The sequence below is a fragment of the Fistularia commersonii genome, chromosome 19 (genome assembly GCF_037954325.1).
Source record: "Fistularia commersonii isolate RoL2024-O1a breed Wild chromosome 19, RoL_Fcom_v1.0, whole genome shotgun sequence".
In the NCBI taxonomy this organism is placed as follows: Eukaryota; Metazoa; Chordata; class Actinopteri; order Syngnathiformes; family Fistulariidae; genus Fistularia; species Fistularia commersonii.
In genome coordinates this window covers 12,375,336-12,391,816 of record NC_141302.1, presented here as the reverse complement: position 1 = coordinate 12,391,816, position 16,481 = coordinate 12,375,336, and the positions used below count along the sequence as shown (strand labels likewise).

Here is a 16,481-nt window from a genome sequence, read left to right as displayed (position 1 = left end):
GTGTTTCCCTATACAATGAAATTCTTACTTTGCTGTCCACAGTGCATCCAGATTAGTCTAATTAATAAATAACACTAATAATACTGATGTAATAGTGCAGGGAAATGAGAACGGTACAGGTAAATGTAAACATACACAGAAATGTGAACAGTATTAAAGATGTAAACTGTATTGAAAGGTGTGCAAGTTTAAGTTGATTAAATATATAACATCATCAGTAGTGAATATGCATGCTGCCAATTGAATAGGGAATAAAATACCCTTTTGAGTTCTGACAATTGTAAATCTGACTCAGAAGGAGTCAGTGCCTCACCAGCCATGAAAAACAGATTCTTAGGTCATGTCATCAAATAAATTAAGATAAATTCCTCATTCATTTTTCCTGATTTTATTTGATTACACTAATGGCTGTATGCTTTATGTGTCCGCAGTATGCCCGGGAGACAGATCAGCTCAATAAGATCAACAGGAATGAAGGCAGACAAAAGATTTTCACTCTGGACCCTGAAACCCAGGTAGAGGGTCTGGAATTATCCTTCTAGTCCCATGATAGATTTATTTATGTACCTATTTTAACTGTTTGATCCCCACTCTCTTCTCTATTTACACCTCTTCCCTCTCCCCCCTCTTTGCCTCACTGCATGTCCTCTAATGCTGTTTCCCATCACCGGATCGTCCTCTAATTGCTCTTCCTTCCCACTACCATTTTTCTTGTTCCCCCCCCCGTCTGATGTTTAGAGGCTGGATTTCTCAGGCATTGAGCCAGATGTGAAGCCATTTGAGGAGCGTTTTGGTCGACGTATTGTGGTCAGCTGCCATGACCTGACCTTCTGTCTACAGGGCTGCGTCAGTGAAAAAGGGGATGGTGTCCTCACAAATGTATGCAAAAATATGTTTTTGAGTCCAACAGTTAATCAGCAGAACTACATTTTCATAGATTATGGAACTTTCATTTTGTGGACTGCATTGCCTGCTTTGCCATGTGCAGAGGTGTTCAAGATAAAATGCATATATATATGTGTATATATGCATATATATATGTGTATATACACTGCTCAAAAAAATAAAGGGAGCACTTAAAAAACACATCCTAGATCTAAATGAATGAAATATTCTAATGAAATACTTTGCTCTTTACACAGTTGAATGTGCTGACAACAAAATCACACAAAAATGATGCATGGAAATCAATTGTATCAACCCATGGAGGTCTGGATAAGAATCACACTCAAAATTAAAGTGTAAAAACAAACTCCAGGCAGATCCAACTTTGATGTAATGTCCTTAAAACAAGTCAAAATGAATCTGTGTTGCTTCCTGAGTGGACACTATGATTTCACAGAAGTGTGATTGCCTTGGAGTTACATTGTGTTGTTCAAGTGTTCCCTTTATTTTTTTGAGCAGTATATATATATATATATATATATATATATATATATATACACACATTAGTACATAAAGGTGTAAACATGACCATTTTGTCAATTTTATACTTTGTTTATACACATGAGTTAATTTTTAGCTATGTAGTGATTTTCTGACAGCATTCATGCTTAATAAAGTATTTATACTCATATACCAACATTAATAATTTAGACCATAAAAGATGGATTTAAAAATACCAGATGCATGTAATTTATGTAAGAGGAGCAGAAAAGCCTCCCGTGTTTGAGCTCCTGGTAGCATGAGGCAGCAGTTTTAAGTGTGTCTGTCTACTGCCATCGTCAGAGCAGATAGCTATAGTCATAAAACATTTAGCAAGCCTTCCTGGTGACTTGTCCGTTAAAAAGGTTGGTAGGAGAATTGAAATGACTGATATTTGGAGTTTGGGAGCAGCACCATCACTGTTTCCTCTGCTTCCCTTTTGTGGCAGATTGTCTTGATATTTATTTGACAGATCTAGGCTTTGCCGTCATGCATAAATGTCCTGGCATCAGTTCAGCCAGTCAAATATGAGTTGGCTGACTTTTAGCTGGGGCTTACACACTATAGGTCTAATATGCTTTAAAATGCATAAATTCTGTCCTTTAATTTTTTCAAATCTTTTTAATCTGATAAGATATTTCATCCATCATTTCTAAAAATAAAATCAGAACAAAAAGATGATAAGGATATTACTACAATTAGTGTGGTGGCTCAAATTATTTAGCTAAATATTAAGCTATAAGGGGAAAAACGATTGTAAGGGAATCTTTCACCTGTGAATCAGGTTTGATATAATTGTAATGTGATTATAATTGTAATTGCATTATTAACAGGAGTGATGTTGTCAATGTGCTGATCCCCAGGTGGAGCCATTCTTTATCAGCCTGGCTCTCATTGACATTTCAAAGAACTGCAAAATCTCAGCTGACTTCCACGTTGACCTAAACCCTACTTGCGTGAGAGAGATGCTGACCGATGCCGTGGGACAACTCTCTCCTTCGTCTGACTCACTGGGTGGAGGGGGAGGTGGAGTCCAGACATATGCAGACTCAGGGGGAGGGAATGGCCTGCCTGTCCTTCAGAGGGTGTCAGAGTCTTTGCTGCGCTTCCCCACACAGGTAGGAACATGTTTATATTTACTCAGGAAGAAATAACTTGGATCAAAGTGGATCATAACTTGACTCAAAGTGGAAAAAAACACATGAAGGCATTAATTGCACCTCAGTATCACAACCATACTTGCACTTTCCTTTGACCACTCTTTTCCAATGAATTTAAACCCTGATGAAATGAATGAAAATAAACAAATTCAGTTTACTCAAAAAGCAGATCATGTTATAGGAACTCAACAAATTTTATCAAGCAATTTGCTCAGCTAACAGTTGCCTTATGATTTTGACATAGTGCAAAGTCTTGCAGGTTTTCTGACAGGAACATATACACACACACACACATTTATCGGGATTAGGGATTGAGGGCAGATGGATTAGGGTCGACAGCATGATGTCTTGGCAGGAAATCAAGTTGCTTGGCACTGTGCTTTTGATGTGCCGCTCTAGTGTCATTTCTACATCTCTTTTAATTTAAGCAATGCATTTGCCTGTTAACTGCTAACCGTGCGCTCATGTCTAATCCAGATTCCTACGTATTCTATGAAGGTGTATTGACAGATTGAATTACAAAGAACCAGTCCTGTCATGAATGTTATGTCTGTTCCATCAAATAGGATTATTTATGCGCAGATGTAGCAAGTCTAAAACAACAGCAGAATCAAAAATGTGTGAGGTTTTCCTGTCTATCTTCACTCTATTGCAGTTACTTGTCCTGTTTTTGCCTGGTAGTGAGGCAGGAGAGGATTGAAGAGACAAAAGATATTTTAATTTTGAAGTTTTTGCAATATGTATATATGTTTGTTAGAACACTGAATGCGTCATAACTAATTTGTAATTAGTTTGATGTGTATTAACTCTCTGTGTTCTTTGAAAGGGCATTTTTTCAGTTACCAATCCCCATGCTGATATCTTCCTTGTGGCACGTGTGGAAAAGGTTTTGCAGAATGGCATCACACATTGTGCCGAACCCTACATCAAGACCTCAGACATCAACAAGGTTACTGGCTTTTCTTGTCCCCCCATCCAAAGAAATGCCCATCACCACAGAAGATCTCTCACATCGACACTCATTCTGCCTTTTCTGACTGCCCTTGCTTATTTCTCTCCAGACTGCCCAGAAAGTACTCAAAGGTGCTAAACAGACATGTCAACGCTTGGGCCAGTATAGGATGCCATTTGCTTGGGCTGCAAAGTAAGATGGGAAATATCTATGGGGCTAATATAATCTTGTAATCAGTTTGATGAGAGGAGAAGAAAATTATGCAGAAATTGATATCATTATCCACATTGAGAATATTTAAAAATAATCAACACTAAAAAGACATTTTCTTTCACCTCAGTTTTCCATTGAATTGTTGAGTGTCTGGCAATTGGGCCCACTTATGCATGGAATATCATTCAGATATCGGACAGGTATTTCATTTTCCAATAAAAATGGCATAAAGATTCCTAGTTTGGGTTTTTGTGCTGTGTTAGTCAAAGACACCTGGGCAGGGTAAGTGCTCTGCCTCTCCTTCCCTGTGCAACAAAGTTTGGCAGTCAAACAAGTTGATCCATATACAAAATCTATTGTACCCCTAAATATGGCACAATTTAACTCAATAGCAGCCCAAAACCTGCTTCCCACAAAAAGTTATTAGCCAGGCTATGAGAGAAAGCTCATGATGTTTAATTTCTTTAATTCTTTTTTCATTGTTGCATTTCTGTATCTACATTGATATATTTTAGGCAGGTTTTGTGATTTTATTACCATGAACATACAAGTGTTCGGTAGTAAGTCTTCACAGTAACATCTGTATGAAATGTATGTTAACAATAATTAAAAGAATAGAATTATGCAAGTGAGATGTTGATCATGTTTCTAGGCAGGTGTTTAAAGATGCTCAGGGCAGCCTCGACATGGATGGAAAGTTTTCGCCTCTCTACCGCCAAGACAGCAGCAAAATCTCCACCGATGACATCATCAAAGTACTGTCCGATATTAGGAAGTGGGTAGATTCCTCTGCTCCTTCTCCCATTGAGTTTGGCCTATAAATATACTTTGCATTCTGTACAATTATTTATCCAGACTTAGTGACTGCTATTCCTGCTCTTTTTGCTGCTCAGACCCGAGAAAAACAAGCTTCAGACCATTCCAGGACAGCTGAATGTGACCATCGAATGTGTTCCACCTGACTTTTCAAGTATGTCAACTTTTCTCTCTGTCACTGTGGGGGACAAGTCATGTGCTGGACACACAATGCTGCTTGATAATGCAACATTGCACTTGAAATATATGCCATGTGGTCTTATTTCTTGTTTGGATAAGACACAACATTTAGAAGACATTTATATAAAAATGTAATCTTAAACAGCTGAGTTGTTTAAGATTCAGGAAATGTGGTAAAATTGGGAAGCCTACCTGCAAATCCTGCTCTGTTCTTATTCATAATTATATGCAGTATTCCTCATTGCAAGTCTGATAATTAGCTGCTGGCCATTTTATCAAGTGTGCCATGTCTCATACGTTGAATGAACCAAAGCTCAATACTTAGGTTAACCCCAAAGAAGAACACAATCGTGGTTTGACTCTATTACTTCTGTTCTGTTACTCAGATACCGTGACATCCTCTTACATTCCTGTGAAACCCTTTGAGGACAGCTGTGAGCGTGTTGCAGTGGAAATTGAGGAATTCCTCCCTGATGAGGCCAAGTACAACTACCCCTTCACCACCTATAAGAACCAACTTTATATTTACCCCCTACAACTTAAATATGACAACCAGAAGACTTTCACTAAGGTGTGTTTGACCAGAGGTGACTGGAATTACTGATGAAAAAGTGTTCGCCAGGACTGGTCTCTGATGCACATTACACTAATTGAACTAAAAGGGTCAACTTAACTCAGACTGACTTGTTTTTTCTCCTTGGCAGTTTGCCCTGAATTAATTCATGTTTCCTTGTAGGCCCGAAACATTGCTGTCTGCATCCATTTTAAAGATTCTGATGAAGAAGGTGCAACCCCTCTTAAGGTGAGGAATATGCTCAGGCAGTTCTAGACACCGTTTTATTCAAAATTGTTTTTTCACAGGTCAGCTTCTCTTTGGTGTTTCTGAACATGAAATAATTATAATAACAATTTTAGACTAAGACTCAGTACATACTAGACAGAGACTTGATAGTGGTAATTAATGGCATCTGTAGGCTTGATCCATCTTTTTAAATTTGTGATGATTAAGGAATCATCAGTTTTCAATTTTTAGGGGTGTTGTGGCTTAGGGAGTTTAATTCCCATGCCCCTCCTAGCCTGTTGAAGTGTTGTTGAGCAAGGCACTGAAACCCGAACTGCTCCCCTGGTCCTGCTAAACTGCTGCCTACTGCTGATGGTTCATCCATGATGGGTTAAATTTAGTGGTCGAATTTTGCTGATCTTGCACTGTTTGAATAACTAAATATGACAAAATAAAGTTCTTTCTTCTTCTTTCTTTTGGATATTAAATTTTGCACTTTGCACTTTATTGCACTTGGTCAAAAGTTTAATCATGTTGTTATAATATAAGTGTTAACAACCTAAACACCAGCACTTACTCATACACCACCGGAGTATGATGGTACTATGACTGGTAATGAGAATAACAATGAAGTTGAGTCTTCTTCCTGACTGCACTGTTCACCACTCAATAATGTCAGCTTCAGTAAATTAATTCAGTCACAGTGGGCCATGTGCACTTACCGGTACATATCTGAATCACAGCTAAACATTTCACCCCACAATGTTCTGCCTAGTCTGTGTCTTATCTAGAAATCTCCTATGTATGTAGTGAAGCATTTGGAAGTGTTAGTTTTTTAATTCAATTTGTGTCAATTTGCAATTTAAGAATTGTCTCCATCCCTCCATTGGATTGATGATAGATGTCAGATGTGGCTCATATTATCTATCCATGTACAGAAAATATGTACAAAATGTACAAAAATAATCCGAAAATATTTTTGATCACACTAGCATTTCATCTTTTTTCTGTTGTTTTTTAATATTTTTATTAAATTGTATCTTGTATTTTCTAAGTAGACACTAGATCTCTGCTGAAATCTGTGTAATCCTTCCTTATTCTGCCAGTTTCCTGTCAGAATTGGAACCCATTCCCACATATTTCTTTCTAATACCACTTTCTGTTTGTTATAATTATTGTCAGGTGATTTAAGAACTCTCCTTCACAGTGCCAGGACAGCTCATTATTGGTCATTAGAGATGGCTCACCAGTCAGGATGCTTACTGTACTATTCAGACCCATGTCTGAATTATTTTCTGTTGCCCAAAGATATTCTACTTACCGTCATCTGGATATTGGAGCTTGAGGCAACATTCCCCTAGCTCTGTAAATGTATGTCTGCTAACCAATAAAGGGTTACTTACATAGTGATTATTTGTAAAAGTTTAATTACTCAGGGAGACTGTTTGATGACTGACATGTCTGCCAACCTTTCAGTGTATTTATGGCAAACCAGGAGACTCGGTCTTCACCAGCAGCACCTATACAACTGTCTTGCACCACAATCAGAGCCCAGAGTTCTACAATGAGGTGAGATTACCCTCTCTTACATTTTAACCCGTGGCTTTTCATCCATTTAGAAATTATTTATTCATGAATGGTTGGTTCCATCACATCCTACTCTTATTTCTAATTGTTTGTACAGCACTTTGATGGAAAGTGCTTTATTAATATTAAATATTTTTATTCTATTATTGTTATTATTGCCAAACTTCTATCGTTCATTGAATGTTAACTTGAATTACTTTTTTCTATACTGAAATTCGTCAACCGGCAAGGATTTAATTCTGTTTATAAATCTGGTCATAGAACCATCAAACACACACTAATGCGCATGTGCGCATACACACACGCACAAACACACACACACACACACACACACACACACACACACACACACATACACACACACATATTCAAAGATATCAAAGGTCCTTTTAGACCAGAGGGGTCTGTACGGCCTTCCTATAAAATGGAGAAGGATCTTCACCGTCCCCCAGTTGATGGCAAGCATTTGCACACATTTCAGCTCCTCAAGCTTCAGCCACCAGCCACTTCATGGTGGATAAGGCCTGAAACAACAGAAGGATTCCTTAACATGTTAGTCCATTGAGTATAATCAGAATGCAGTCAGACATATGACTTTTCATGGCCTAAGTGTTCTGTGACTCTAACAAGATAGTTGTATGATTCATTTGTATGTCACATAACGAAAACCATTTCGTAACGGAATGTAGCAGTTTGTTTAAATCTTTAGTATATGGCTTATTTATTACCAGACGTGACAAAAATTGTATAAACCATGTCTGTTTCAAATATGCATGATTTAGGTGAGACCTTCTTTTTATGGATATGTGCATTTTAATTATGACTGGCATTTATTTAATCGAATGAGAGGAACTCGGGTGGAGCGGTGAGGCTACAGGGAGTGGAGATCAAGAAGCTGGAGGATTTCAGGTACTTAGGATCAACAGTCCAGAGCAACAGAGAGTGCGGAAAAAAGGTGAAGAGACGGGTCCAAGCAGGTTGGAATGGGTGGAGAAAAGTGTCAGGGGTACTATGTGATAGAAGACTATCGGCCAGAATAAAAGGAAAGGTGTACAAGACAGTGGTGAGACCAGCGATGATGTATGGACTAGAAACTGTTACAATGACCAAAAGACAGCAGGCAGAACTAGAGGTTGCAGAGATGAAGATGTTGAGGTTCTCTTTGGGAGTGACCAGGATGGAGAGGATCAGGAATGAGTCTATCAGAGGGACGGCACATGTCCGATGTTTTGGAGAGAAGGTCAGAGAAGCCAGACTGAGATGGTTCGGTCATGCACAGAGAAGAGATAGTGAATATATTGGTAGACGGATGCTGGAATTGGAGCTGCCAGGCAAGAGGTCTCGAGGAAGACCAAAGAGAAGATTTATGGATGTAGTGAGAGAGGATATGAAGGTAGTTGGTGTGAGAGAGGAAGATACAGAGAATAGGGTTAGATGGAGAAAGTTGACTCGCTGTGGCGACCCCTAACGGGAAAAGCCGAAAGAAGAAGAAGATTTATTTAATCCTCTTTGGACACACCGGGGTTTTTAGATAATAGCAAAGTAATGAAAACATTTGAAAAACATTGTGGTCAGTGTGGCCATGATAAGCTAAAATACACGGAACTTTCTTACTGTGTGCAGGTGAAGATTGAGCTGCCAGTTCACCTCCATGACAAACACCACATCATCTTCACTTTCTACCACATTAGCTGTGAGTCAAGCAGCAAGGCCAGCAGTAAGAAGAGAGAAGGGGTAGAATCTTTGGGTAAGTGTGCTCGTCTCTGTGCGCATCAGACTCAATACTAAGACTTGAAAGTTTGTTAAATTCTTCATTTCAATCAATTGTTTTCAATGGTGGAATATGAGTTTACTGCCAAAAAAAATCCCCCAAAATAAAATCACTCGTGAGAATTAAAATGTTTTAATACTTTAAGTGGTAATGATTTTGTTTGATGGTGAACTCTTTAAGAGTCATGAATTATTGGCTTATTTTTGTGGAAGTGTACTTCTGCCCTCTTTGAATTTTTACTCATAAATACAAATTGTGGTGCAGTGAGGGTTTGTTTCATACTTTTACTACGTTTGTCAATTAAAATAAAATAAAGCTATAAAAGAAGGAAATGCAAAGCTCACTACTGAGCTGTTTTTGAAAAAGTTGTCTGACTTCGTCGTGGGGGAGTGACTCAGTCTGTTGACTTGACCACTGTTTTACCTCGTTCTGCTCACTTGCTTTAGTGGGTTACTCCTGGATGCCGTTGCTGAAAGATGGGAGGATGCAGTCAGTGGAGCTACAGCTACCTGTGGCTGCAACCCTGCCTCCTGGATATTTATGCCATGACACCAGAAAGGTGCTTAAGTTCTAGGAGGATATAAAGTTCACCTCAGTATGAAAAAAAAATCCGCTATGTCTTTCCATTTTGACAGTCTTGTTGGTCATCACTGATTTTTGGAGACAATATAGAGATGTCTGTCCTCTTTTGAGTACAATAGATTCTCTTCTAAAAACATTACATGATTACATATGTTTTCTGCATGTGTACAGTCACCAATAGACATCAAGTGGGTGGAAAATGCAAAGACTCTCTTCAAAGTGAGAACACATGTAGCATCAACAATATATGCTCAGGTAAAATACTCTATTTTTCCCTTACCCTTCAAAAAAGAAATATGGATGCGTATCAAGAGTGAGGATATTTATAGTGTCTCACTTCCCCACAGGACCTGCATCTTCACAAATTCTTCCAGCACTGTCAGCTGATGAGAACAACATCGGAGGGTAACCAGGCAGAACTTATCAAATACCTAAAGGTCAGACTCTACAGCGAAGTCCAAAGATGTTGGGAAATAGAAAAAATAAACATGTGTGCTGTAGAAATGTGAAAACCTCCAGGTCACAAATACTGAGAACAGACTTTAGAGGGAAGTATCTTTCAGCAGTTTTAATTTAATTTGCCAGAGGAAAGTATTTTCATCTTCCAATACATGAAAATGAATGACTTTTTAGTAAAGATGATGTATTGTTTGTGATTTTGCTATTTCCTCAGTGCTTGCATGCCATGGAGACCCCTGTCATTATCAACTTCCTCCCAGTGGTGCTGATGCAGCTTTTTGAGGTGCTCTCAGCAGCAACCAAAGAAGCCCATGACATTGCTGTCAACTCTCTCCGGTCAGTTCAGTACTCACACTGAATATATTTTTTGTTTCTCTTTAAGGGTAATATGATTTCTGACTTATAATGTCATTTCTTTACTTAACTTTCAGTGTCATCATACATATCGTGTCCAGATGTCATGAGGAAGGATTAGAGCACTACCTGCGCTCTTTTGTTAAGGTATCCATTCCTTGCATAGATCTATGCAAAGGTCAATTGCCAATTCAAATTCACAGTGCATCATGTAATATGACTTTTTTTTTTTTCCTCCATCTGTTAGTATGTATTTGTTACAAAAAACTCTGCCTTGGGAAACTCTGCAAACACTCACGAGGTACTGGCGATTGCAGTCACCACCATCCTCAAGCAGACTGCTGACTTCAACACCAGCAATAAACTGCTCAAGGTTTGTATCAACTTCAACTCCCATCACCAATTGCTCCGGTTGTAATGTTCATGGTGAACAGCAGATGGCATTCTTTACAGCAAAATAAATCACGATGTTATCAGACAAGACTGTATTTTTACCTGTGGTTAGAGCATATCCTGGGGGAAAATTGCATGTACATGCTTGTACATGCTTGTACAGCTTATTCTCCATACTTCTGGGTTATTTCATCATTATCATTATCAACAACGTACCTAATAGCTGCTTTTTTTTCCAGGAATCTGGACTGAAAGTAAGACAGGTCCTTGCAAATAACTACATTCCTGTTTTCTCCCATTTTATAGTACTCATGGTTCTTCTTTGAAATCATGGCCAAATCCATTGCACAATATCTGCAAGAGGGGAACCGCATGAAGGTTGGTTACACTCAAAGAACAGTGAGGGAACACACTGTTTTTGTGTATGTCAAATTGGCGTCGCCACCCAAAGCCCAGAAGTACATATCTGGAATACAGTTAGACCCAGAAATATTTGTACAGCGACATAGTTTTGCTATTTTAGCTGTTTACAAAAACTTATTCAGGATACAATTATATAATCCTTATTGACTTAAAGCGCAGACTCTCAGCTGTAATTTGAGGGTATTCATAACCAAATTAGAGCAAGGGTTTAGGAATTACAGCTCTTTAATACGTAGCTGCCTCTTTTTCAATGGACCAAATGTCATTAGACAATTGACTCAGAAGGCTGCAAAAAAAAAAGAGGGCTACATGGGCTCATTCCTCAGTAACCTGTCATCAGTTAAACAGACCACCCTGATGCTGAAAAAAAGAAGAAATCCTTCAGAGAGATAGCAGAAATGTTAGGATTGGCCAAATCAACAGTTTGGTACATTCTGAGTAATAAAAAAAGTGCACAAAAAAAGGATTCAACACATGGTGCAAACCATTAATCAATCTCAAAATAGAAAGGCCAGAATTTACTTTGCCAAAAAACACATGATCATGATCACATCATGATCAAAAACATACATCTTCTATAAAACATGGTGGAGGCAGTGTGATGGTATGGGCATGCATGGCTTGTGTTTATTGATGATGTGACAAAAGACAGAAGCAGTCGGATGAATTTTGAAGTGTATAGGGATATACATTCTGCTCACATTTAGCCAAATGCAGCAAAGTTGATTGGACGACACTTTAAAGTACAGTACAGATGGACAATGATCCAAAAACATAATGCAAAAGCAACCCAAGAGTTTTTTAAAGCAAAGGAGTGGAATATAAAGAAGTGGCCAAATCAAATCACCAGATCTCAGCCTAATGGAGCATACATTTCACTTGCTCAGGACAAAACTTAAGGCAGAAAGACCCACAAACAAGCAACAACTGAAGACAGCTGCTGTAAAGGCCTGGCAAAGTATCAAAAAGGAGGAAACCCAGTGTTTGGTGATGTCCATGGTTTTAGACCTCAGGCAGTCATTGCCTGCAAAGGATTCTCAACAAAATATTGAAAAATAATATTATACTTAAGCTATGTTTACTTGTCAAATTACTTTTGAGCCCCTGAAATGAGGGGCATTTGTATAAAAATAGCTACATTCCTACATGTTTAATCATATATTTTTGTTCAACCCCGTGAATGAAACCTTAAAGTCTGCACTTCAATTCAGTTGTAGGTGGTTGGGCATGCAGAGCCCAAATCGTGACGATTGTGTCACTGTCCAAATATTCCTGGGCTGAACTGTAGGTCTCACAAATTTATTACATTTAAACAAACCAAATGGCACACACAAACACACACAGACGCACGCACCGCAAACACACATTTACATGCACGCTTGCACACACATACAAAGAGAGCACAAGCAACATTGTGAATCATTAAGCAATGTGTATATTTCACATTCTGATGTCAAGGATCTGTGTTTTATCCAGGTCACAGGCAGAAAGACTGTTATTGAGAGGAATTTGAATCCTGATCTGTGTTATTAGAATATATATTCCAGTAACCCATACAAAAACACTTTATTGAATCAGCTATGTTATTAGCTAGATGCGTTATGATGATTTAACTTCCCCCTACTTTATTTTTAATACAAATCTGCCAAAAAATGTGAAAGCATATAATATTTGATTTTCATTTAAGTAATTGATATATAATTTCTACTCATGACAAAATACTTTTGCACTCAGTCAAATATCCACATCCTTCTGAGCTTAGATACCAATGTCTCATTATTTTCTTGAATGGCCAAATAACCATCCGATAAACACTTGGTTAGTGTATGGCTAAAAAACAAAATTCAAAGAAAAAAAATTACTGCACATTTTTGTCAAATCTTTCATACATTTTCAGAAACAAATCCTTGCTACTAAACTTTAGAAAATAGCAGATTCATCTGTGGTGGCAATTTCAATGACTGGTTTATAGATTTGGGGGAGCAGAAGTATATGTTTTATCTTGGTTAAAATGCAGTCAAGATTGTTTTTAGTGTTTCTTTAAATGAATTTGATCATGTTTTACAAAAGGTCTTGTCACACAATATATAACATTTAGTATTCAATCAAGTTTAGTTCATTAGAAGAGAACCGGTTTAATTGAAGAGTGGGATTCCTAATTTAAACTCCTGGTCATCTACATCACTCATTTAGCCAAACAGCTCCAAATTCCTCTATCTTTATAAATTAAAGGCAAAATTATACCTTTATTTCCAACAGAACTGAGTACATACTCAAGAAGATTCTGGTGGTGTGGTATTGTAACTGCTCCATGTCAAACATCACAACACTGTGGTGGGAGGAGGAAAACTGCTTAATGTTTAACCAGATACACACTGTCATACCTTTATTGGGTTGGTCAAGAAACCATAAATGTGGATTTAAAATAAACCTTTCACCCTCTTGTTATCCAGGCGGCTTAACAAGGGCTTCTTCTCCTGCATGTGCAGATCTTTTCCTTGGGCCTGTAAGCCTAATGATCTCTGCACCAAAACTGTTCTACCCACAATTTCATTAGCCGTTACTACTGCACTATTTACACTGTTTCCTGTACATATATTATTATCTGCCTTTTCCCAGTCAACACTGTTCAAGAACATTAAATAAACGTGTTTTTTACTCTGCTCACCTCTCCAAGTGTACATATGTCCATATTTTCTGATATTGTCATTCCAGATGCCACGGACTCAGCGATTTCCAGACAATTTCCACTCGGCACTCCAATCACTAGTGTTGTCAATCATGCCACACATCACTTTACGCCATGTTGAAGTCCCAGAGGAAGCTCGCTGCATCAACCTGAGCCTGGCCAATTTTATCAAGGTCTGAAAAATCTTGCAACATTTTTTCTTCCACTTGTAACAATCTGTGTCGTAACTGCTGTTGGAGAGTTACAAGGGCATATGTCGGCAGAGATGCCTTATAGTAAGTCCAGTTAAATACCTGTTAATACCTGCGTGTGTCAGGAAGTGTTAAAATCTTTTAAAGGGACTTTCATCCGTTTCATATCTATCGCTAATCCTGCGCTCGTGGGAATCGTGGGTGTGCAGGAGCCTATCCCAACTGTAATTTGGCACGAGTCCCCAGCCGATCACAGGGCCACATATAGGGACAAACAAGCATTCACTGTCATTCATACATCTAGGCAATTTGGCTGCCTTCAATTGACCAGCTCCATGTTTTTGGCTTGTGGAAGAAAACTGGAGATCTGGGGAGAAACCCATATAGACATGGCAAGAACATGCAAACGCTACACAAAAAGGCCTCATCTTGGAATCAAACCACAGACCTTCTTGCTGTGAGGAAGAAGTGCTGCCTTTTAATAGGGTCTTGAACCTTTTTAAATATCAGTTTCTGCTCATCCTTCAATTATTTTACAAATGTTGCTCCCTCCTCTCGAAGAAACAAGAAGTTACTCTGTAACTGTAAATATAGCACCCAAATGGCATGTATCCTAACCATTCCTTGTCTTCCCTCAGAGGTGCTTGACCTTCATGAACAGAGGTTTTGCCTTTGGCCTGGTTAATCACTACATGTGTCACTTCAGTGTCAAAGATCCCAAGGTACATACCCTTAAAAAAAAGGTCAACAGGGAAGAAACACCAAGTTGTACAAATCTCATTACTGCTGTCTTGCAGTGGATACATAAGAGTATACCAGTGGACAGTAGTATTCAAAGAGCACAAAGACAATTATTGTTTTTATATTTTACCTTTTCAATGGAAATTCACAACAACTGGAGAAATTTAGCAGCAAAATCTGACCAAATATTAAAATTGTGAAAAAAGAAGGCTCATGTTTTCAGATATAAAAAGGTTGATACATACATTTATTATTTGAATTGTAAATTTAAAAAAAAAGGGATTTACTCTTGCTTTCAGAACTACCATGAAGCTAGGCTTAGCAGTATCTATTATGAGCTGTAATTGAGGTACGTGCAGGAATGTTGAGGAAGGGTAAACAGCAATGAGTCAGCAGCTGTTTTTTTAGCTTGCACAGTCAAATCTACAAAACATATGTTGTTTGAGGGAAGAAGTTCTGTTACTTATTTGGCATGACTGTGTAATAGAAACATTTGGTAGAAAATACCCGGCCATCTTTGTTACATGAGCAGCAGTAACATTCTATTAATGGATTGAGTGAGGTGGTATTAATGTGCATGAAAGTATTGCTTACATCTTTTTTATTTTTCTACAGGCGCTGACTGAAATGAAGTTTGATTTCCTAATCACGCTGTGTAACCATGAACACTTCATCCCTCTGAACTTGCCCATGGCATTTGGGCGTACAAAGTTGCAGAGGGTACAGGGTGAGAGTCAGATACATTTTTTTAATTCCTACCACCCATGAAAACCACTTACTAGCTCTCACATGACCCCATCCCCTGATTGATCCCTGTCTCACCTGCATCCACAACACTGATTAGCTCTATTAACCTGCCCGATTAGTCTGCGCCATAGTTCTATCATCAAGCAGACTGGTAATAATACAAGTTTTGCAAAACAACAATTTAGAATCAACCCTACTGTGTGCTGTGGAAATGCTGTTGCATGGATTGTTTACAGTCTCACCCGCAATTATTTTCATTTTTACCCAACCACCCCTCCTTCTCTCCTTTTTTGTGTTTTGCTTGTGGTCAGATTTTATTCCATATGCGACGGAGCTTTTTGGCCCTGTAGGTAGGTGATGCCACCTCACTGTACTTTAAATCAAGGCTGCCATTTTTGCTACAATATACACCAGCACTTTCTTGACTTGACTATACTAACCCACCATCCTGCCTTTTCCTTTTCTTTTCAATGGTGAAACATTCACTCCCATCAAAATGCTAATGCTAGGCTAATGTGATTGTTCATCTGCCAGGCTACATTACATAGACTACATGATTGAGACAAGAGGTGCTTGGTCATTGTGGGAATCAACTGTTATGATATTTCTAATGCACAATGCACTCCTTAATTGACTAAATCTATTTTTAATGAAGCTGTGGTTCTCTCCCTTTTAGTTTTTCATTCTCTCAATTGTTCTTGCTCTTGGTCTGCCTATTAGTCTCATTCATTGGAGAAGATGATTGATAATGTTTCCTCAGGCTGTATTGCCCGATTTACCATTAACATAGTGTTATTGCCATAATGTGTGTTGCTGCAGTATTTGAAACAACATGCTTTTCCTGTTCCACGGCACAGCTCTCTGATTGCTCCTGACTATACATATATATATGCCAGCAAATGGTAATGACCTGAATTCAAATTTTGTTTAATGTGGAAATGTCAGTGTATTTATCTTTTGTTCCATGCTGTCATTCAGATTCGGTCAAATATGTATGTCCAGTGTTGTATTTTTTTA

At 38.3% G+C, this 16,481-nt stretch overlaps 1 protein-coding gene across 3 annotated transcripts in view; it reads left to right on the top strand.

The window, feature by feature from the left end:
• The window catches only part of dock11 (dedicator of cytokinesis 11), a 61,017-nt gene that overhangs the window by 17,471 nt on the left and 27,065 nt on the right, over positions 1-16,481 (top strand). For 2 of the 3 annotated variants that reach the window (XM_086166039.1, XM_086166037.1), the window contains exons 10-31: positions 432-515; positions 739-879; positions 2,289-2,543; positions 3,412-3,534; positions 3,647-3,729; positions 4,403-4,525; positions 4,644-4,720; positions 5,133-5,317; positions 5,483-5,548; positions 7,004-7,096; positions 8,738-8,861; positions 9,332-9,444; positions 9,639-9,722; positions 9,815-9,904; positions 10,141-10,262; positions 10,358-10,427; positions 10,528-10,653; positions 10,980-11,051; positions 13,812-13,958; positions 14,615-14,698; positions 15,333-15,444; positions 15,776-15,814. In XM_086166039.1, the coding sequence (XP_086022165.1) occupies positions 432-515; positions 739-879; positions 2,289-2,543; positions 3,412-3,534; positions 3,647-3,729; positions 4,403-4,525; positions 4,644-4,720; positions 5,133-5,317; positions 5,483-5,548; positions 7,004-7,096; positions 8,738-8,861; positions 9,332-9,444; positions 9,639-9,722; positions 9,815-9,904; positions 10,141-10,262; positions 10,358-10,427; positions 10,528-10,653; positions 10,980-11,051; positions 13,812-13,958; positions 14,615-14,698; positions 15,333-15,444; positions 15,776-15,814 (2,413 nt within the window). The remainder of the gene's footprint in view (positions 1-431; positions 516-738; positions 880-2,288; positions 2,544-3,411; positions 3,535-3,646; positions 3,730-4,402; positions 4,526-4,643; positions 4,721-5,132; positions 5,318-5,482; positions 5,549-7,003; positions 7,097-8,737; positions 8,862-9,331; positions 9,445-9,638; positions 9,723-9,814; positions 9,905-10,140; positions 10,263-10,357; positions 10,428-10,527; positions 10,654-10,979; positions 11,052-13,811; positions 13,959-14,614; positions 14,699-15,332; positions 15,445-15,775; positions 15,815-16,481) is intronic. The other variant, XM_086166038.1, reaches the window with a different exon arrangement.